This window comes from Erythrolamprus reginae, chromosome 4, assembly GCF_031021105.1.
Source record: "Erythrolamprus reginae isolate rEryReg1 chromosome 4, rEryReg1.hap1, whole genome shotgun sequence".
Classification (NCBI taxonomy): Eukaryota; Metazoa; Chordata; class Lepidosauria; order Squamata; family Dipsadidae; genus Erythrolamprus; species Erythrolamprus reginae.
The window spans coordinates 112,679,150-112,700,887 of record NC_091953.1 but is presented as its reverse complement, the minus strand read 5'-3'; the positions used below and the strand labels follow the sequence as shown (position 1 = coordinate 112,700,887).

General features: G+C 41.5%; 1 protein-coding gene across 1 annotated transcript in view; it reads left to right on the top strand.

Moving 5' to 3' along the window:
* NALCN (sodium leak channel, non-selective) overlaps positions 1 to 21,738 on the top strand; it is a 309,533-nt gene that overhangs the window by 139,220 nt on the left and 148,575 nt on the right. Inside the window, exons 8-10 of the mRNA XM_070751235.1 lie at positions 5,050 to 5,192; positions 11,725 to 11,829; positions 12,298 to 12,384. Coding sequence (XP_070607336.1) covers positions 5,050 to 5,192; positions 11,725 to 11,829; positions 12,298 to 12,384 — 335 coding nt within the window. The remainder of the gene's footprint in view (positions 1 to 5,049; positions 5,193 to 11,724; positions 11,830 to 12,297; positions 12,385 to 21,738) is intronic.

The following is a 21,738-nucleotide window of genomic DNA, read 5'->3' as shown; positions in this document are numbered from 1 at the left end:
GTGATGGTGCACCTTTCACCGTTTTTAAACTTGTATTTAATTGTAACTTTCTTAGTTGTATTTAAGCTTTTGTAACACTTTTTATCTTTTTACTGTAAATAGAGTCTCTTAGTTGAGATAGGCAGTGTAGAAATGTGATGAAGAAATGAAAGAAAACTCTACAGCTAAGGCTAAATCATGCTGTTTATATTACATTGAGCCGTGATGGTGCAGTGGTTTTAATGCAGTAGTGCAGGCTGCTTCAGCTGTTCACTGGCTGCCAGACCCGCTGCCAGGGTGGCGCAGCAGGTAGAGTGCTGTACTGCAGGCCATTGAAGCTGACTGTAGATCTGAAGGTCAGCGGTTCAAATCGCATCACCGGCTCAAGGTTGACTCAGTCTTCCATCTTTCCGATGTGAGTAAAATGAGGACCCGGATTGTGGGGGCAATAGGCTGGCTCTGTTTTTTAAAAAGTGCTATTGCTAACATAGAAACATAGAAGACTGACGGCAGAAAAAGACCTCATGATACATCTAGTCTGTCCTTATACTACTTTTTGTATTTTATCTTAGGATGGATATATGTTTATCACAGGCATGTTTAAATTCAGTTACTGTGGATTTACCAACCACACCTGCTGGAAGTTTGTTCCAAGGATCTACTACTCTTTCAGTAAAATAATATTTTCTCATGTTGCCTTTGATCTTTCCCCCAACTAACTTCAGATTGTGCCCCCTTGTTCTTGTGTTCACTTTCCTATTAAAAACACTTCCCTCCTGGACCTTATTTAACCCTTTAACATATTTAAATTTTCAATCATGTCCCCCCTTTTCCTTCTGTCCTCCAGACCAGCGTTTCCCAACCGGTGTGCCGCGGCACAGTAGTGTGCCGCGAGACATGGCCAGGTGTGCCGCGAGAAGCTCAAGCTGGGCGGGGCGCTGCCGGCGCCCCTGCCTGAGTGTCGTCCTGTGGATGGTCTTGGGCTTCACAGTCGCTTCCTGGTTCCCTCTCCTCCCACCGCCTGTGTCTCCCGCCGTCGCCTCCCACCAAGCTGTGGGTTCCTCGAGTGGGAGCTGCCGCTGCCCTCCGTCCAGCTCAGCCACGCTGCCGTAGAAAGCACAGAGGTTATTGCCACCACTTCTGCCTCCACTCAGGGAGCCACCGTGGTCACCGCGCCTTTTCCTCTCCCTCAGCTCAACCACGGTGGCTCCCTGAGTGGAGGCAGAGGCGGTGGCAATAACCTCTGCACTTTCTACGGCAGCATGGCTGGGCTGCCTGGAAGGAAGCGGCAGCTCCGAGGAATGAGGCGCTGGCGGTAGACACAGGCGGAGGGAGGAGAGGGAACCAGGAAACAACCGTAAAGCCCCAGACCAGCCACAGGACGACCTTCAGCCAGGGGCACCGGAACCGCGCGCAGCCATGGTGAGAGCAGCATGAGGTAGCAACGAGGCGCGAGGACAAGCAGGCAGCTTGGCGGAGGGGAAGCGCTGAGGGGCTCTCCTCCTTCCCCACCCCCCGCGCTTCTCTCCCGCCCTGGCTTTCGCTTCGCCCCATGATTTCCCCGCAATTTCATCCAGGCCACCTCTTGCCTCCTTTTGAACTGCGGGGAAATCTGCGGGCAAAGCAAAAGCCAGGGCGGGAGAGAAGCGCGGGGGTGGGGAAGGAGGAGAGCCCCTCAGCGCTTCCCCTCCGCCAAGCTGCCTGCTTGTCCTCGCGCCTCATTGCTACCTCCTGCCTTTTTCCAGGGACCTTTGGAAGGCACCCAGGGAAGGGGGGGGATTGGGGGTGGCTGCAGCGGCTTCTCGTCCTCCTCATCCGGCTGCTAATGCCCGCCCGGCCCCTTTTGCAGTCCCTTCACGGAGCGCTTTTGTCCCAGGCTGTCAGCGAAAGGGCTGCAGGACAGGCGGGGCAGGCGTTCTTCTCACAGCTGAGGCAGAATTTGGAATGTCGGGGGTGTGTGCATGCAGGCTCCGCATCCCCCTGCCACCCAGAACATTTAAAATAAGAAAAACCTTCGCTGGCCTCCGCAGAAAAGAAAGGAAGAGAGAGAAAGAGAGACAGAGCAAGAGAGGCAGAGAGAGAGAGACAGAGAAAGAGAAAGAGAGAGAAAGAGAGCTAGCAAGAGAGAAAAACCTTCGCTGGCCTCCGCAGAGAAGAAAGGAAGAGAGAGAAAGAGAGACAGAGCAAGAGAGACAGAGCAAGAGAGACAGAGAGAGAGAGAAAGAGAGAAAGAAAGAAAGAAAGAAAGAGAGAGAATGAAAGAGAGATAGCATGAGAGGCAAAGAGAGCAAGGGAGAGAGAAAGACATATAGGGAGGGAAGGAGGGAGAGAGAAAGAGAGCAAAAAAGAGAGGAAGAAAGAAAGAGGGATGGAGAGAGAGAAAGAAGGGAAGGAAGGAAGAGAGAGAAAGAGTGAGGGAGAAATAGAGTGAAATGGAGGAAGATTTTTTTTTGTCAAAACTTTTCTTTAGCCACCCCCCCACCCCCCCCGTTCAGTGTTCCCCAGGATTTTGAAAATATGAATAATGTGCCGCGGCTCAAAAAAGGTTGGGAAACACTGCTCCAGACTATACAGATTGAGTTCATTAAGTCTTTCCTGATACGTTTTATGCTTAAGACCTTCCACCATTCTCGTAGCCCGTCTTTGGACCTGTTCAAACATGTTGTAAGCTGCCCTGAGTCTAAGGAGAAGGGCAGCATAAAAATCGAATAAATAAATAAAATAAATAAATGTCACCAGGGTCAAGGTTGACTCAGGCTTCCATCCTTCCGATAAATGAGGACCCAGATTGTGGGGGGTCAGTATGCTGACTCTGTAAAGGCTGTAAAGCACTGAAGGGGTATATAAGTGTTAAGTGCTATTGCTATTATAGAAAAAGTGGGAGGATAAAATGAGTATTTTATGTACAACAATTGAATTCATTACCGAAAGAATAAGATGCAACTTATTTTTCAGTCTATAAGGCGCACTTCCTCCCCGCCCCACCCCCCAAAATAGGTGTAAGTGTCTGTGCATCTTATAGAGCAAATTTTTCCAAACCCCACCCACCCATCGGTGCCTACACTTCGACCTCTGGTCTTCTTGCAGCAAACAGCCTAGTTTAGCACGAGCAGCTGATTGGTGGTTGGATCACCTCCCTGGATCAGCTGTTGCAGCTGTGCAGATTGCTGCTGCCCGTCGCCACCCATTGCCGCCACTGATTAGTGCCACCTCTACATGCCCTATTTTTGGCCTACATGCACCCCATTTTTGGCCTGCTCCAGGCAGCGGGGATCGCCACCAATCGCCACTGCCATTCAGCAGCTATAGGCAGCAGTAGCAGCAGCAATCCCCAGACTCAAAACAGGTGGCATGGAGGCCAAAAATGGGGCATACGGAGGCCGAAAATGGGTGCGAGGAGCATGGGGTTTATGCACACATGTGCAGGGAGCGAGGCCCATGCAGGGGATCATGTTCACATGCACAATGGGGGTTGTGTGCCTATGCGCAGGGATGGAAGCACGAGGGGGGTCACACATGCATTGCATTATGGGTGCAGGCACATGCATGCACTTTTGGCACGCGACAACCAAAAGGTTAGCCATCACTGACGTAAGATCTTTTAACATAGCATCTGAGTATACAGACAGTTCTGAGAAAGGATGGAATTTTTTGCCATCAGAATATTCAGGCCTAATAAGTTCAAAATTCGATCCACAGCTCACATTAGAGAACCATCTTTCAGCTGTGGCGAGGGGGGCGTTTGCCCAGGTTTGCCTGGTGCAGTAGTTGCGGCCCTATCTGGATCGGGACTCACTGCTCACAGTCACTCATGCCCTCATCACCTCGAGGTTCGACTACTGTAACGCTCTCTACATGGGGCTACCTTTGAAAAGTGTTCGGAAACTTCAGATCGTGCGGCTGCGAGAGCAATCATGGGTTTCCCTAGGTATGCCCATGTTTCACCAACACTCCGCAGTCTGCATTGGTTGCCTATCAGTTTCCGGTCACAATTCAAAGTGTTGGTTATGACCTATAAAGCCCTTCATGGCATCGGACCAGAATATCTCTGGGACCGCCTTCTGCCGCACGAATCCCAGCGACCAGTTAAGTCCCACAGAGTTGGCCTTCTCCGGGTCCTATCGACTAAACAATGTCGTCTGGCGGGACCCAGGGGAAGAGCCTTCTCTGTGGCGGCCCCGGCCCTCTGGAACCAACTCCCCCCCGGAGAATAGGATTGCCCCCACCCTCCTTGCCTTTCGTAAACTTCTTAAAACCCACCTCTGCCGTCAGGCATGGTGGAACTGAGATATCTTCCCCAGGCCTATATAGTTTATGTATGGTATGTTGTGTGTATGTTTTTTAAACTATGGGTTTTTAGTTTTTAAATATTACATATTAGATTTGTATTGTACATTGTTTTCTATTACTGCTGTGAGCCGCCCCGAGTCTACGGAGAGGGGCGGCATACAAATTTAATAAATAATGATGATGATGATGATGATGATGATGATGATGATGATGTTTTGGAGGAACCCTTTGGGTATTTATTTATTTATTATTTATTTATTTATTGGATTTGTATGCCGCCCCTCTCCGTAGACTTGGGGCGGCTAACAACAGTAATAAAAACAGCATATAAACAATCCAATATTAAAACAGTATTGCTCCAAGGGATTCTATAACTATTGGTACACCCATTCATTTCTTCCTCTGTAAGAAAGCTCAACTTCAATTGGTAAATCATATTGTTATTTTTCATAGGTGTTTCTAAAATTTTTATTTTTTATTATTGTTATTGTTGTTGTTACTACTACTATGAGTCATGCTTAAATGCCCGAATTGTAGAGAAAGACAAATGAGTATAAATAACAAGAATTTTTAATTCAGCGTATCTGCAGATATAATTGTCCTTACACACCCGATGAAAGCTTATCAAAAAGAATTGTAGAATGAAAATGCATTAGCTTTTCTGGGGCAGAGAAATGTGTTTCATGGACAGCCAAATGATGTTAAGGGAAGATGATGCTTACTTTTCAATGATTCATTTAATTTCTATAGAACTTTTTTTTTTCCTTTTACCATTTACAGGAACAAGCATATTTACTGTTTATGAAGCTGCATCTCAGGAAGGTTGGGTCTTTCTGATGTACCGAGCAATCGACAGTTTCCCCCGATGGCGCTCTTATTTCTACTTCATCACCTTAATTTTCTTCCTTGCCTGGCTTGTTAAGGTACATAGACAATAACCTAGTAATAAGGGGAAGCAGAAGAAAGGTTCAGATTAGAAAGCAACCTTTCTGATATAAAAGATGTTCTGGCTTGTACTGGTCACACTACTATCCTGTAAGGCAGTGTTTCCCAACCTTGGCAACTTGAAGATATTTGGACTTCAACTCCCAGAATTCCCCAGCCAGCGAACGCTGGCTGGGGAATTCTGGGAATTGAAGTCCAGATATCTTCAAGTTGCCAAGGTTGGGAAACACTGCTGTATGGTAATGGAGGGAGAATGTTTATTAATTGTATACATTATTTTGAGATGTTTATTATTTATTTATTTTATTTATTTATTTTGTCCAATACACAATGAGGGTTTTAGTGGGTATATGTATCTATATACACATAGTAAAATACATGATGAAGGTTATAGAGGAGATACTCATAGTAAAATATATCTAAGAAAGAATAGCAAAGAAGATATAGTAATATAACATATCAATGAAAGAATAGAAGAGATATAGGAATAGAAGAAAGGTATAGTAGAGAGCAATAGGACAGGAGACGGAAGGCACCCTAGTGCACTTGTACTCGCCCCTTACTGACCTCTTAGGAATCTGGGTAGGTCAACCGTAGATAATCTAAGGGTAAAGTGTTGGGGGTTTGGGGATGACACTATGGAGTCCGGTAATGAGTTCCACGCTTCGACAACTCGGTTACTGAAGTCATATTTTTTACAGTCTAGTTTGGAGCGGTTAATATTAAGTTTAAATCTGTTGTGTGCTCTTGTGTTGTTGTGGTTGAAGCTGAAGTAGTCACCAACAGACAGGACGTTGCAGCGTATGATCTTGTGGGAAATACTTAGATCTTGTTTAAGGCGTCTTAGTTCTAGCCTTTCTAGGCCCAGGATTGAAAGTCTAGTCTCGTAGGGTATTCTGTTTTGAGTGGAGGAGTGAAGGGCTCTTCTGGTGAAGTGTCTTTGGACATTTTCAAGGGTGTTGATGTCTGAGATGCGATATGGGTTCCAAACGGATGAGCTGTATTCGAAGATGGCTCTGGCAAAAGTTTTGTAAGCTCTGGTAAGTAGCGTGAGATTGCCAGAGCAGAAGCTACGTAGGATTAGTTTTACCACTCTTGACCTGAAAGCTAAGATAGTATCTTGCTTATAAAACAGATCCTCTCAAAAGTATATTGATACTATTCACAATTGTACTTATTACACTAGGCCTGTGATCCACCAACCTTTTGGGCATGGAACTAGGGACTGGTTCCATGCGGAGAGGTTTTTCTGCAGGAGACATGGTTTCATAGGCTACCTGCATCCCATGAATGGGGTTTCATTTCTTTGCGTGGCACAATTTCTGCCATGGCATGAACTGGTTCGAGTCCATGAACCAGGGATTGGGGATCCCTGTACTAGGTCATCATTGGAAGAATGTTAATGGTCCAGAAGAATAGTGTTTTCCAGGAACTTCCCCAAGTCTTAACTAGAAAACTGAATTGCTAACTTCAGTTGCCATCACTGCTATATTAGATTTTGGCAAACTTTCTATATCTAGCTCAAAGCTTTCAGAATTTCTACAATGTCCAGAATTTCAGTAGAATATACAGTATTTCACTGGTCTGGTAGAATACAGATATCTACTTGGCGTATGGCCATATTGTAGAAGGACTGCAATTGAGTTCTTTATCCTGGCTGCCTGGGTAACACATGCTATAGCATCTTTTCTCCTACACTGAAATTGTTGTTCAGACTGCCTTTTTAATCTGAGAGGTTCCACGCTGTCATTTCCCTTGCATTCGCTTTCTAAGCTTTGTAACTGTCACCTCCCCCCTCCCTCCATTCAAAGTCAAACTACCATTTGGAATGATACCAATGCTCAGTGTTGGTTGCCAGTGTTTGCATAAGTTAAATACTACTATGATTCCTGTATTATCTTATTATAAAGAGAGAGAAGTCTCTTCAAAGAGATCAGGAAAACACTGGAAATGTTGTGTGGCAAGATATTCTGCTATTTTATCCAAGTGATAATATATTTTCATAGGGACGATTTGGAATTGGTAGGAGACTTTAATATGAAGTTGGTAATCAAATGATTTTAAATGTACAAAGACTAAGAAATAACCTCTACTGAATGGAGAACTTTATAGAAACAATTATATAAGCTATTACACTTATTTTGACCCACAACCAAAATGTTAGCTCCATAGAGTAATCCTTTACATTATATCTATTCATGTTGGTTGGTTGGTTGGTTGGTTGGTTGGTTGGTTGGTTGGTTGGTTGGTTGGTTGGTTGGTTGGTTGGTCTTGTATGCCGCCCCTTTCCGTGGACTTGGGACGGCTCACAACATATCAATAATAAAACAGTATATAATAATACAATTAAATCCAATTAATTGAGATGGTTAATTTAAAACGTTATAAAAAGCTAAACATTAAAAATCATTCATTCAAGTGCAAACCATAAGCATGTTAGGCATTCAGTGGCCAGAGACTAGGATCTAGTGACCCCAAGCCTGGTGGCATAAATAAGTTTTCAGATTCTTATGAAAGGCAAGGAGGGTGGGGGTAGTACAAATCTCTGGGGGAGCTGATTCCACAAGGCCAGGGTCCCTACAGAGAAGGCTTTTCCCCTGGGCCCCACCAAGTGACATAGTCTAGTTGACGGGCCCTGGAGAAGGCCAACTCTGTGGGACCTAACTGGGATTCATGTGGTAGAAGGCAGTCCGGTAGGTAATCTGGTCCAATGCCATGTAGGGGCTTTATAGGTCATAACCAATGCTTTGAATTGCATCCAGAAACCAATTGGCAGCCAATGCAATCCGCGGAGTGCTGAAGAAACATGGGCATACCTTGCGAGGCCCATGACTGCTCACATGGCTGCGTTCTGCACAATTTGTAGTTTCCAAACACTTTTCAGAGGTAGCCCCATGTAGAGAGCATTGCAATAGTCAAACATCAAGATGATAAGGGCATGAGCGACTGTGAGTAGAGACTCCCTGTCCAAATAGAGCTGCAACTGGTGCAAACCTGGGCAAACGCCCCCCTCGCCACAGCTGAAAGATGATGGTCCAATGTCAGCTGTGGATCGAAGAGGACACCCAAGTTGTGGACCTTCTCTGAGGGGGTCAAAAGGTGTCCCCCCAGGGTGATGGACTGACAGCCACTCCATCTTGTTGGGATTGAGTTTGAGTTGAGATTGAGTTTAACATTGTGTTCAATATTTTAAGTCTTTGGAGAATCCTTTTCAATTTGGGAAATAATTTAAAATAATGGTCTAATGTCAGCTGTGGATTGAAAAGGACACCTAAGTTGTGGACCTTCTCTGAGGAGGTCAAAAGTTGTCCCCCCAGGGTGATGGACGGACAGCCACTCCGTCTTGTTGGGATTGAGTTTGAGCTGGGATTGAGTTTAACATTGCTTTCAATATTTTAAGTCTTTGGAGAATCCTTTTCAATTTGGGAAATAATTTAAAATAATGGTCTAATGTCAGCTGTGGATTGAAAAGGACACCTAAGTTGTGGACCTTCTCTGAGGAGGTCAAAAGTTGTCCCCCCAGGGTGATGGACGGACAGCCACTCCGTCTTGTTGGGATTGAGTTTGAGCTGGGATTGAGTTTAACATTGCTTTCAATATTTTAAGTCTTTGGAGAATCCTTTTCAATTTGGGAAATAATTTAAAATGATGGAGTTAGGAGGTGTTTTTACACCATCACTTCTTCTCTGTCATTTTCCGTTTCTATTTCCTTCATCTCTTCCCTCTCCTCTTTCCAATCATCCTTGGGAGGATTAACTGTATTAGCAATTGACCTTGTGAATGACATATGCAGCACCTTATCTCAGACTATTCTTCACATAAACCATAATTTTCTTCCCAAGCTTCAACAGGAGATGAATATGCTCTTCACCAAAAACCCAGAAAGGGAGAGATCATTTGAAATCTCCTAAGAAATTCTTTTATTCTGATAATCATCAATAGCAAAGTGGAACATTTAAAATCCGGTAGAACTCTCTTATATTCATGATAACTGTAATGCCAGGAGATAACTTTGAAGCCACTATCATAAACCTGGCAGTGTAAGCTGGATAAGAGGTTGCATTATTACTCATCCTTTGTACTATCTTGCCTTGCGCATCTCATTTTTAACTATCAACTAGGTTGTAGTGTGCCGGAGTTAAAACTATATTTAGGTAATTGTAAACCCATCTGACAAAATGAAATGCCTACTCTGAAGCAGAAAATCACTTAAGGGCAGATTTTTCTCCATTTTTTTTTTAATTGTAGACAGCTCTGCCTTTTTATTCTCTTTAGCAATTACATTTCCTCGGCCCAATTTATTATTACAGCAATAAAGCTTTTACTTCTTTTCATTTGGGCTTTCTTCTTGAGCTTCCCAGCCTTTAGCTACTCTACAAAAAATGAATTTCTGAGAACATATCACTACTTTTCAAGGGAGAATATTAGCTCATCCATTTTACTATAATCTGTTTATATTATATATGTTTGTTTGTTTGTTTGTTTGTTTGTTTGTTTATTCATTCATTCATTCATTCATTCATTCATTCATTCATTTATTGGATTTGTATGCCGCCCCTCTCCGTGGACTCGGGGCGGCTAACAACAGTGATAAAACAACATGTGACAATCCAATAGTAAAATAATTAAAAACCCTTATTATAAAACCAAACATACATACAAAACATACCATGCATAAATTGTAAAGGCCTAAGGGGGAAAGAATCTCAATTCCCCCATGCCTGACGGCAGAGTTGGGTTTTAAGAAGCTTATGAAAGGCGAAGAGGGTGGGAGCAACTCTAATCTCTGGGGGGAGTTGGTTCCAGAGGGCCGAGGCCGCCACAGCGAAGGCTCTTCCCCTGGGTCCCGCCAAATGACATTGTTTAGTTGATGGGACCCAGAGAAGGCCCACTCTGTGGGATCTAACTGGTCGCTGGGATTCGTGCAGCAGAAGGCGGTCCCTGAGATAATCTGGTCCGGTGCCATGTAGGGCTTTATAGGTCATAACCAACACTTTGAATTGTGACCGGAAACCGATCGGCAACCAATGCAGACTGCGGAGTGTTGGTGAGACATGGGCATATTTGGGGAAGCCCATGATTGCTCTCGCAGCTGCATTCTGCACGATCTGAAGTTTCCGAACACTTTTCAAAGGTAGCCCCATGTAGAGAGCGTTACAGTAGTCGAGCCTCGAGTATAGCCACCCATTTGATGGAAAGTGACTGGTGGTGTACAGCACTCTAATAAAACAGGTCAAAATAAATCAAATAACACTATTAGCAGTAATTAGTTGGTCAGAAATTTCAAACAACCAAAGTTTTAGCCAAGTCAAGCACAGTTATTGAAAGGTAAAGTAAGGGTAAAGGTTACCCCCCCACACACGTGTGCTAGTCATTTCTGGCTCTAGGGGTGGTACCCATCTCCACTTCTAAGCCAAAGGGCCAACACTGTCCAAAGATATCTCTATGGCTGACATGACTTGATACCGAAGGCACATGGAGCGCTGTTACCTTCCCCCACCAAAGAGGGTCCCTATTTTTCTACTTGTATTTTTTACGTGCTTTTCGAACTGCTAGGTTGGCAGAAGCTGGGACAAGTAACAGGGGTTCACTCCATTACATGGCACTAGGGATTTGAACCGCTAAACTGCTGACTTTCTGATCAACAAGCTCAGCATCTTAGCCATCACTGGGCCACCACGTCCCCTCTTATTGAATGGTACATAATGGATATTGTTACTCTACTCATCTTGCTTCCAGATGTTCCCCAACTTCCAAGCAAGAAAGCTCTTCACTTTTTCAATTGAGGGCAAAATATCCATTAGAATGTAAGAAAGTCTGTATTTCACTCATTTGTATTTCATCCAGCTCCATTTCTTTCTTTCTTTCTTTCTTTCTTCTTCTTTCTTTCTTTCTTTCTTTCTTTCTTCTTCCTTCTTTCTTTCTGTCTGTCTTTCTTTCTTCCTTCCTTCCTTTCCTTCCTTCCTTCCTTCCTTCCTTCTTTCTTTCTTTCTTTCTGTCTTTCTTTCTTCCTTCCTTCTTTCCTTCCTTCCTTCTTTCTTTCTGTCTTTCTTTCTTTCTTCCTTCCTTCCTTCCTTCTTTCCTTCTTTCTTTCTTTCTTTCTTTCTTTCTTTCCTTTTAGTTTTTCTAGAACTTCTATAATTTTTAAAAAGTTCTGACCTCTTTCAGTGCCTCCTCTTGGGTTTGATTTTGCCCCATGATTAATATTATTTTCCTTTCTTGGGCTGATGCCATTCAAATGCTTCATCTTCACTCCAGTAGAAAACAGTATGTTGTTATATTGAAAATAAATGAAAATAAATTTTGCTACCGAAAAGAGGGGGAGGGACAGAGGAAGCAGAATAGTAAGTGGCACAATAAATATTATTCGTTATTTAAAACCAAAAGAGATTTTCCTAGGCACCTAGAGTAATGGCCTTGATGAGCGCTGTTGTGATGATGGATCCAATTAAGCAGGCTTTGAAAATAATATTTGGCTGCCTCCTTACATATATGTTATTTCTTTTATAGAACGTATTTATTGCTGTCATCATTGAAACATTTGCTGAAATCCGTGTCCAATTTCAACAGATGTGGGGCTCCAGAAGCAGTACCACTTCAACCGCAACTACTCAGGTAAACATGGCTAAATGTTTATATGTACAAATGGATGTGTGTGGTAAACATTCACTTTTATTTATCTAAAGCTACATTACTGCAAAAAATGCACATTTTTTAGTATTCTGTAATAATCTATGTTCTGTTGCCGGACATGGCTATTTCATGTGCATTGCGTACAGTTTTCTGCATGGAAGAATTTATCATGCAAGAAATTAAACTGGTTCCTGTTTGCAGGTCCTATGTTCAGCACCAACTATAAAATCTGTAACTAAAAATCAGTGACCAATTCAAGGACAAAGGCAGCGGAATAATATAGTATGAGGTCAAAGGAGTCTGCAGCACATTCTCTGTAACAACAAGAGATTTCTTAAGAGAAAAGGATGCAACTTGGAGAAAAAGGATGGTCCACAAAATAAACATCACCCATTTTGTCTGTAGATATGAGCGTATAAATAGATTCTGACAAGTGTTTTCCCCCTGCAGATGTTTCATGAAGATGCTACAGGAGGATGGCAGCTGGTTGATGTGGATGTGAATAAGCCCCAAGGCAGAGCGCCAGCGTGTCTGCAGGTGCGTTGCTTTTTAAATAAAGCTACCAAAGTAGTAAACCAAATGGGGAATCTTGCTGTTTGAGATTGACAGTAAATTAAATTTCCCATAGCTACAATTTAAAGTTAGAAATTGGTCTAAGTTTTATGTACATTCATCTGAATTTTTGAGCATATTCTTTTTTTTGCAAAGAAAAAATTCTTTCCCTTCCTCTGAATCTGTCTCCAGATTTCCACAAACACTTCAATCCAATTCTTACCATGTTAGAAGTATAAATACAATTACGATTGGCATGTTAGAGGAAAATCAGTTTCTTAAAACATAATTGATTTATTTATTTATTTTATTTATTTATTTATTTATTTTGTCCAATACACAATGAGAGTTTTAGTGGGTATATATATATATACACATAGTAAAATACATGATGAAGGTCATAAAGGAGATACTTATAGTAAAATATATCTATGAAAGAATAGAAAAGAAGATATAGTAATAGAACATATAAAAGAATAGAAGAAGAGATACAGGAATAGAAGAAAGGTATAGGAGATATAGGAGAGCAATAGGACAGGGGATGGAAGGCACTCTAGTGCACTTGTACTCGCCCCTTACTGGCCTCTTAGGAATCTGGATAGGTCAACCGTAGATAATCTATGGGTAAAGTGTTGGGGGTTTGGGGATGACACTATGGAGTCCGGTAATGAGTTCCAAGCTTCGACAACTCAGTTACTGAAGTCATATTTTTTACCGTCAAGTTTGGAGCGGTTAATATTAAGTTTAAATCTGTTGTGTGCTCTTGTGTTGTTGTGGTTGAAGCTGAAGTAGTCACCAACAGACAGGACGTTGCAGCATATGATCTTGTGGGAAATACTTAGATCTTGTTTAATTTAAGGCGTCTTAGTTCTAGCCTTTCTAGGCCCAGGATTGAAAGTCTAGTCTCGTAGGGTATTCTGTTTTGAGTGGAGGAGTGAAGGGCTCTTCTGGTGAAGTGTCTTTGGACATTTTCAAGGGTGTTGATGTCTGAGATGCGATATGGGTTCCAAACAGATGAGCTATATTCGAGGATGGGTCTGGCGAAAGTTTTGTAAACTCTGGTAAGCAGTGTGAGATTGCCAGAGCAGAAGCTACGTAGGATTAGGTTTACAACTCTTGAAGCCTTCTTGGCTATATTGTTGCAGTGGGCTTTGGCACTTAAATCTTTTCTTATTAGTATACTGAGGTCTTTAACCGAGTGGGGATTATCTGTGATAATTTGATTATTCAGTTCAGATTTGAAGTTCAGATTCTTCTTCCCAATTGTGTAGGACAGAGCATTTGCTAGTTGAGATTTGGAGTTGCCATGTGTTAGACTACTCAGAAACAGAGTTCAGGTCCTTTTGGAGAGTAGTTGTGTTATCGGTGGTTTAGAGCAGGGCTGCCAAACTGCTCTGTCTCCGGTCACAATTCAAGGTGTTGGTTATCACCTATAAAGCCCTGCATGGCTCAGAGCCTGACTGTTTACGGGACCGCCTCCTGCCACACACTTCCCAGAGACCTATTAGATCGCACAGAATAGACCTCCTCCAGGTCCCATCAACTCAACAATGAAGGACCGCAGGGGAGGGCCTTTTCTGTGGCGGCCCCGGCTCTATGGAACCAGCTCCCTCTCAATGTTCGCACTGCTCCCACTTTACTGGCTTTTCGAAAAGCTATTAAAACCTGGCTTTGCCGACAGGCCTGGGAGCTGAGAATTTTAACACCTGACTTGTCTGAATATGTTTGTAGGTATGGATGTTGGTTAGATTGTTTTGGGGGAGGAGTTATAATTTGGGTTTGTTACAGTTTTGGAGTTTTAATTATTGTTGTTGTTCAACTTCTTTTTTATTATTGTATCATTGTGTTGTTTTTTTACTGTTGTAAGCTGCCCTGAGTCCTATGGGATTGGGTGACATAGAAGTCAAATAAATTAAATTACCGGCCCGCGAACTTGATGTATCACACGCTGGCCAAGCCCCCGCCTGGTTTAGCAAAGGGGAAAAAAGTCCCAATATTTCACATGATGCTGCCATCACCACGCGAGTTTGACGCCCCTGATTTAGAGTTCATGCCTTCTCCTGTTGTGGTCTGCCAGCGACTTGCAGAGCTGGCAGCAGAGTCAGACAGCGAGGAGGCTGGGGAGGAACATGGTCCAGGCCTGGAGTCTGAAGAAGTCTCTGGGTCAGAGGCAGAGATGGAGCCCAGGTCATCTGGGAATGCTGTGCTGACTCCAGAGCCTCTAGGACAGCGGATGCTGGCTGGGGAATTCTGGGAGTTGAAGTCCAAATATCTTCAAGTTGCCAAGGTTGGGAAACACTGATCTAGCCTATACCCTATTAAACATTAAACTACCTCCCTTAATATATTTTTTCTACATAATATTCTGTTTTATTGTACAATCACTTCCAACTTTTTATGATCCAATAAATGATATATTGTGATATTTTACTCCTTCACCTGCCAGGACTGTCTGTTAGTAACTCCTTCACTGAATTCTTGTAATAGTATTTGCTTTCTTCTTCCTTAAGTTAGAAATTTAAAATAAATTCATCATCTAGGTCTCTATGAGTATCAGATCTTAATTTGCTGGATGCAACAGAATTACTCCAGCTTTTATTGCAAAGCAAATAGTCAGGTTTATATTGATGTCTTTTTGATGAAGTCCACATCTAAAAGACTTGTTTAGATTGCTGGAGAAAGATATTTACATTGTATGCTAAATGCAATTTATTAAGTTTCTTTTCAATGCAGCCAGTTTACACAACTTTCCCAAGTCTTTGCTAACTTACACAAATCTGATACAATGTGGCACTATAATGTATAAGAATTGTATAACAGATTTTTGTGTTTTTAAAAAAAATATCTTTATTAATTATTAACATTAAAAAGAAGACAAGACAAATACAAAACAGAAAAAGAAAAAACAACAACACACACACACACATAAGCAAAAAACAAAACAAAGATAAGACAAGCATAAATTTGCCAGCCTACATGTTGGCATTGTTACTACAGCTTTCAAACTATTATTTTCTATATTCATTTACATGAGTCTTGGCCATGTTAATTTCACACTTATATCCAGTGTTTTATAATAAAGGAATAATAAAGAATAATAACATTGCTAAAAAGTAACATATTTGACTGTAATGTAATTATTTAAAATTTTAAATATTTTAAATATTATACCATGTTTTCCATGTCTGGTAGAATTCTGTGTTATCTTTTTATCGAATTTCCATTGTCATTTTATCCATTTCAGCAATTTCATAGATTTTTGTTATATCTACTTCAAAACATTTTTATACTAAAAGAATTGATCCAATTTGGATTTAAATAGCTGGGTTGGAAGTACTATAAGAAATTCAGCCTCACAGTCATGCAGATTACATCAGAACAGCTGTTAAAATAGGTTCGTACAATCAGTGTCATATCTGGAATCAGTACTTAGAGTCTTTTTGACTCATGCATTATACAGGTCCTCAATGGAAGGCAGGTTGGCAGTAATTGTTTTTTCTGCATTTCTGATTATCCTCTGAAGTCTGTGTCTGTCTTGTTGGGTTGCAGAACCGAACCAGACAGCTATAGAGGTGCCGACGACAGACTCAATAATTCCTTTGTAGAGCTTAGAACTGCCTTAAACATGATCTAAGTATTGCCCACAAGATGATATGCTGTAATGTTCTGCCTGTCAAAGACTACTTCAGCTTCAACCACAACAACACAAGAGCACACAACAGAATCAAGCTTATTATTAACCGCTCCAAACTTGACTGTAAAAAATATGACTTCAGTAATTGGGTTGTCGAAGCGTGGAACTCATTACCGGACTCTGTAGTATCATCCGCTAACTCCCAACATTCTAACCTTAAACTATCCACTGTTGACCTCTCCAGATTCCTAAGAGATCAGTAAGGGGCGTACATAAGCACACTAGACTGCCTTCCGTTCCCTGTCCTATAGTCTCTCCTATACAGTATCTCGTATTTCTTCTCTACTATATCCTCTATAACCTTCATTGTGTATTATTGTGTATTGGACTAAATAAATATAAATAAATAAATAAATAAATAAATAAATAAACTGTATCAGCAGCTCCTTGAGCAGTTTGAGCTTCCTGAGTTGGTACAGAAAGAACAATAAAAAACAAGGATTTAGCCAGCCCTTATAAAAACATTTATCAAAGGTAAGCATCATAAGCATAAAAGGTATCAGGAAAGACTTAATGAACTCAATCTGTATAGTCTGGAGGACAGAAGGAAAAGGGGGGACATGATCGAAACATTTAAATATGTTAAAGGATTAAATAAGGTTCAGGAGGGAAGTGTTTTTAATAGGAAAGTGAACACAAGAACAAGGGGACACAATCTGAAGTTAGTTGGGGGAAAGATCAAAAGTAACGTGAGAAAATATTATTTCACTGAAAGAGTAGTAGATCCTTGGAACAAACTTCAAGCAGACGTGGTTGGTAAATCCACAGTAACTGAATTTAAACATGCCTGGGATAAACATATATCCATTGTAAGATAAAATACAGGAAATAGTATAAGGGCAGACTAGATGGACCATGAGGTCTTTTTCTGCCGTCAGTCTTCTATGTTTCTAGGTTTCTATGTACATCAAGATAAAATTTCTGAAAAGAAAGGGATACCTTGCTTCACAGATGTGTAGGAAGCGATGCTTAATGAAACCATAATACTTCAAAGCACAAACCCAGCAAGACTTAGTAATCAAATTACCAGGTATATGTCTTCCAGGAAATAGCTTTGATAATCCTTGATTTTGTTCTGCGTTGGCTGTTCGGGTGAAATCATTACGAGGAAAGTCTTGACCAAATAAAAATGCAACATCTACTTTGGCCTGAGAACTCTATAATAGAAAATGTAGCTGGAATATAGGAGCTCAAATATTGACAGTGGGAAATCCCATGTCAAAAATTGCAGATGATAAACCCCAAAGGTGTTTTTTTCCAAAACGCAATTAGACTTTCTTAGGTTTTTTTTTTTTATGTTTCTCTTCTTAAACAAGAAACTTCTTTGGTTCTTCAAATGGGGAGGAAGAGGGAAGGATATATATGAATATACATGAACATACACTGTTGTGCTTTAAAATATGTTGACCATGTCATGATGTTGAATACAAAGAGATGGTATATGGAGCTTCAAGTAGTGATGTGACTGGCCTCTTAGTTCAAGGGTCTACACCAGTGTTTTTCAACCTTTTTTCTTCAGGGGAACTCTTTGGTGTTGTCAGATTTTTGGCGGAACCTGTACCGTGTATGTACTGTTACCGTTTATGTCCTTTCAAGGCGAGCCCCCAATTTTTTTCGATCTAAAAATGTTCGTAGGTGAGTTGGACTGCTGGAGACCATTTTGACTTCAAAAACGTCAACAGTCTGCTATAGTACATTTCATGCCTGCAATACCCTACGAAAATACCCTATACAGAATACCCTACGAAAATAGACTAACAATCCTGGGTCTAGAAAGCTTAGAACTATGACACTTAAAACACGATTTAAGTATTGCCCACAAGATCATATGCTGCAACGTTCTACCTGTCAATGACTACTTCAGCTTCAACCGCAACAACACAAGAGCACGCAACAGATTCAAACTTAATATTAACCACTACAAACTTGACTGTAAAAAATGACTTTAACAATCGAGTTGTCAAAGCGTGGAACTCATTACCAGACTCAATAGTGTCAATCCCTAACCCCCAATATTTCTCCCTTAGACTATCCACGATTGACCTCTCCAGGTTCCTAAGAGGTCAGTAAGGGGCATATATAAGTGCACTAGTGTGCTTTTCGTCCCCTGTCCAATTGTCTTTCCTTTATCCCATATATCATATATATTTTCTTCCTTTCATATATCTTCTCCTCTATTCTATATTTTTCTTTATATATATTACCTCATGTCTATTCTCCTCTATATGTATTGTGTATTGGACAAAATAAAAAAATAAAAAAAAATTCCTTGCACAGTTCAGAAAACTAGTCCACTAATCGTGTAATTGTGCGGTTTGCATAGCAAAAAAAGATCACTGATCATGCTAGCTAAATAATTGCTACTGTACTGACGAATCTTATGATGAGAATGGACAGCATCAGTTTTCTGCTCTGTGGATTCGGATGCAATGTCAGGCGATTGCTCAGTAACGTCATCTAACTTTCGTTTTTTAATAAATCGGTCCACGTTAGCGACAAAAATACATTTAGATTTAAACTATATTGAAAATTAATGCGTATGACACTGTACGGTCTCACAACATAAACAAAAATAGTATGAAGGTAAACAAGTGCAACAACTAATAACCAGATAGTGCGCAGGCATAGCATGGTGCAGGTAAGCAGGTTAGGCGTGATACGGTCCGGCTCGATTTTGCCCTAATTTTTTTTCAATCATTTTTTTCTTGTTTCTTTTTTTAAAATATTTTTTATTATTTTTCAAAGAAACAGACAAAAACAAACAACATTAAACATTTAAGGAGCTACCATTGCTCTGCTTGTCATAGAGGTCTAACTAATACAGAAAAAAAACCCCTAACTATGGTCAGATCATTACAGAAATGTCACACATGCACATTACATTCTTATTAAGTTTAACTCTATGTTCTTTATGTTAATTAAATTTCTTTATCTATAAAATATCATATACTTATTCAAAAAAAATAAAATATAAAAAATAACACTTCTAACTTTATCATACTATAAAACTGTTTTTAAACTATGTCACTCTATCTTATAAACCTTCAGAATAATAAATTCAAATAGTTATAAGTTCTTGCTTATTTAATTTTTAATACTATTTTTAAAATTCCTCCATTCATATACTTTATTCCATGTTTTATAAAATTCTGTTTCAGCTTGATTGTTCAAACGTTTTGTCATGATGTCTAGCTCTGCACATTCTATAATTTTTTAAAATACCTCTACATCTTTTGGTATTTCCTTTTCTTTCAATTTCTGTGCAAATGTAATTCGTGCCGCAACCAATATATGTATTATTATCATTTTTTTTCTTACTAAGTCGTGGAACCCCTGGCTGGCCCTTGTAGAACCTTTGGGTTCCACGGAACCCTGGTTGAAAAACACTGGTCTACGCATACACATGGTACATTCATGTAAATCTTCATCTTCAAGGGTACTCTGGAATCTTTACCTTCACCAAGGCAAAAGGAAATGCAAACATATTGTAGTTTATTCATGTTTAGGTTGTTTCTAATTTGTTTGTTTTTTCCCAGAGGTTCTCTGTATTGGTTTATCTGGACTGTTCCGATACTTTTCATTTTATTTATTTATTTATTTATTATTTGGATTTGTATGCCGCCCCTCTCCGAAGACTCGGGGCGGCTCACAACAAATAGTACAAATCATAAATAATCCAATCAATTAAAATATTAAAGCTTTAAAAACCCCAATGTACTAACAGACACACACACAAATATTTTGAGTTCATTTGAAAAGCACATTGAATGAGTGAATTTGGCTTATTGAGTTTATCTTGTTTGTTGCTTTCTTGTGCCCTGTTTGGGTAGACTTGAGAACATGGTTTAGAGTGAAAAGATGCTAGACTGGGGATAGTTTGTGACACGTTCTTCTATAGTTCCTCTGTCCCTTTACTTTACATGTAAAAAGAGCCTTACTAATATGTACAGTGATCCCCCGATTATCGCGAGGGTTCCGTTCCAAGACCCCTCGCAATAATCAATTTTTCAGGATGTAGTGGTGCGGAAGTAAAAACACCATCTGCGCATGTGCACCCCTTTTTCCATGGCCGCGCATGCGCAGATGGTGTTTTTACTTCCGCACCTGGGAAGACCCAGCAGCTGAGGAGCCACCTGCCTGCCCGCTTGTCCGCCGCTTTTCCACTTGTCCGCCGCTTGTCCGCTTGTCCGGCCGCCGCTTTTCCGGCCGCCGCTTGTCCGCCGCTTTTCCGCTTGTCCGGCCACTTGTCCGCTTGTCTGGCCGCCGCTTTTCCGCCCGCCGCTTGTCCGCCGCTTTTCCAGCCACCACTTGTCCGTCCGCCGCTTGTCCGGCCACCGCTTGTCCGGCCGCCGCTTGTCCGCCGCTCTGGGAGTTGAAGACCCAGGGAAGGTTCCTTCGGCCGCCCACCAGCTGATCTGCTCGGCAGCGCAGTAGCAGCGAGGAGCCGAAGATGGGGTTTCCCCGTTGCCCACGCAAAGGGGAAACCCCATCTTCGGCTCCTCGCTGCTACTGCGCTGCCGAGCAGATCAGCTGGTGGGCGGCCGAAGGAACCTTCCCTGGGTGCCGCCCGCCGCTCGAGAGCAAGAGGGGGAGAGATAGAGAAAGAGAGAGAAGGAAAGAAAGAGATGAGAGAGGGAGGAAGAGAGTGTGAGAGAGGAAGAAGCAAGATAGAGAAAGAGAGAGAGAAAGAAAGATGAGAAAGGAAGGGAGTGACGTCATCGGGTGGAAAAATCGCGATATAGCGTTTCGCAAAGATCGAGATCGCGAAACTCGGGGGATCACTGTAATTAGTAGTGTAACTGCAGATCCCTCACATCCTAGACATCAACTGTTTCAACTTCCCCTTTCTAGATTCCACTATAGGGCATTGCATGTGAAAACAATTAGACACAATAAGGTAGCTTTGTCCCCCATGCTATCCCTCTGCTGAACACCTAATTCCCATAGTACTGTCTTAGGCCTAAAGATATTTACCCATGTAGTAAGGCTGTATTGATATTACCCTTCTCATCTTCTCTTCTTTGCTACTATCTTCTCCTATTGGTATCTATGATTTATCACTTGTTGTAGCTTATTATTAATAATTAATTATGATCTATGATATATGACCCATCACTTTTTTTGTTGTATGTACATTGAGAGTTATGCACCGGAGACAAATTCCTTGTGTGTCCAATCACACTTATTATTATTATTATTTATTAGATTTGTATGCCGCCCCTCTCCGAAGACTCGGGGCGGCTCACAACAGTAATACAAAAACAATATAACAGTGAGACAAATCTAATATTAAAATAAAACATATCTAAAACCCCAACAATTTAAAACCATACAACACATACATACCAAACATAAAATATAAAAGCCTGGGGGAGGATGTCTCAGTTCCCCCATGCCTGGCGATAAAGGTGGGTCTTGAGTAATTTGCGAAAGGCAAGGAGGGTGGGGGCCGTTCTAATCTCTGGGGGGAGTTGATTCCAGAGGACCGGGGCCCTCCTTGGCCAATAAAGCTGTTCTGTTCTGTTCCGTTCCACTCTACTCTACTCTACTGTATTCTGTTTGCTGAGCAAAGGTACATACTTTGTTTTGTTCTGGGATGCTGAGCATGTTAAGATATGCTGAAGCAAGCAGGCAGGGTGGGTGGA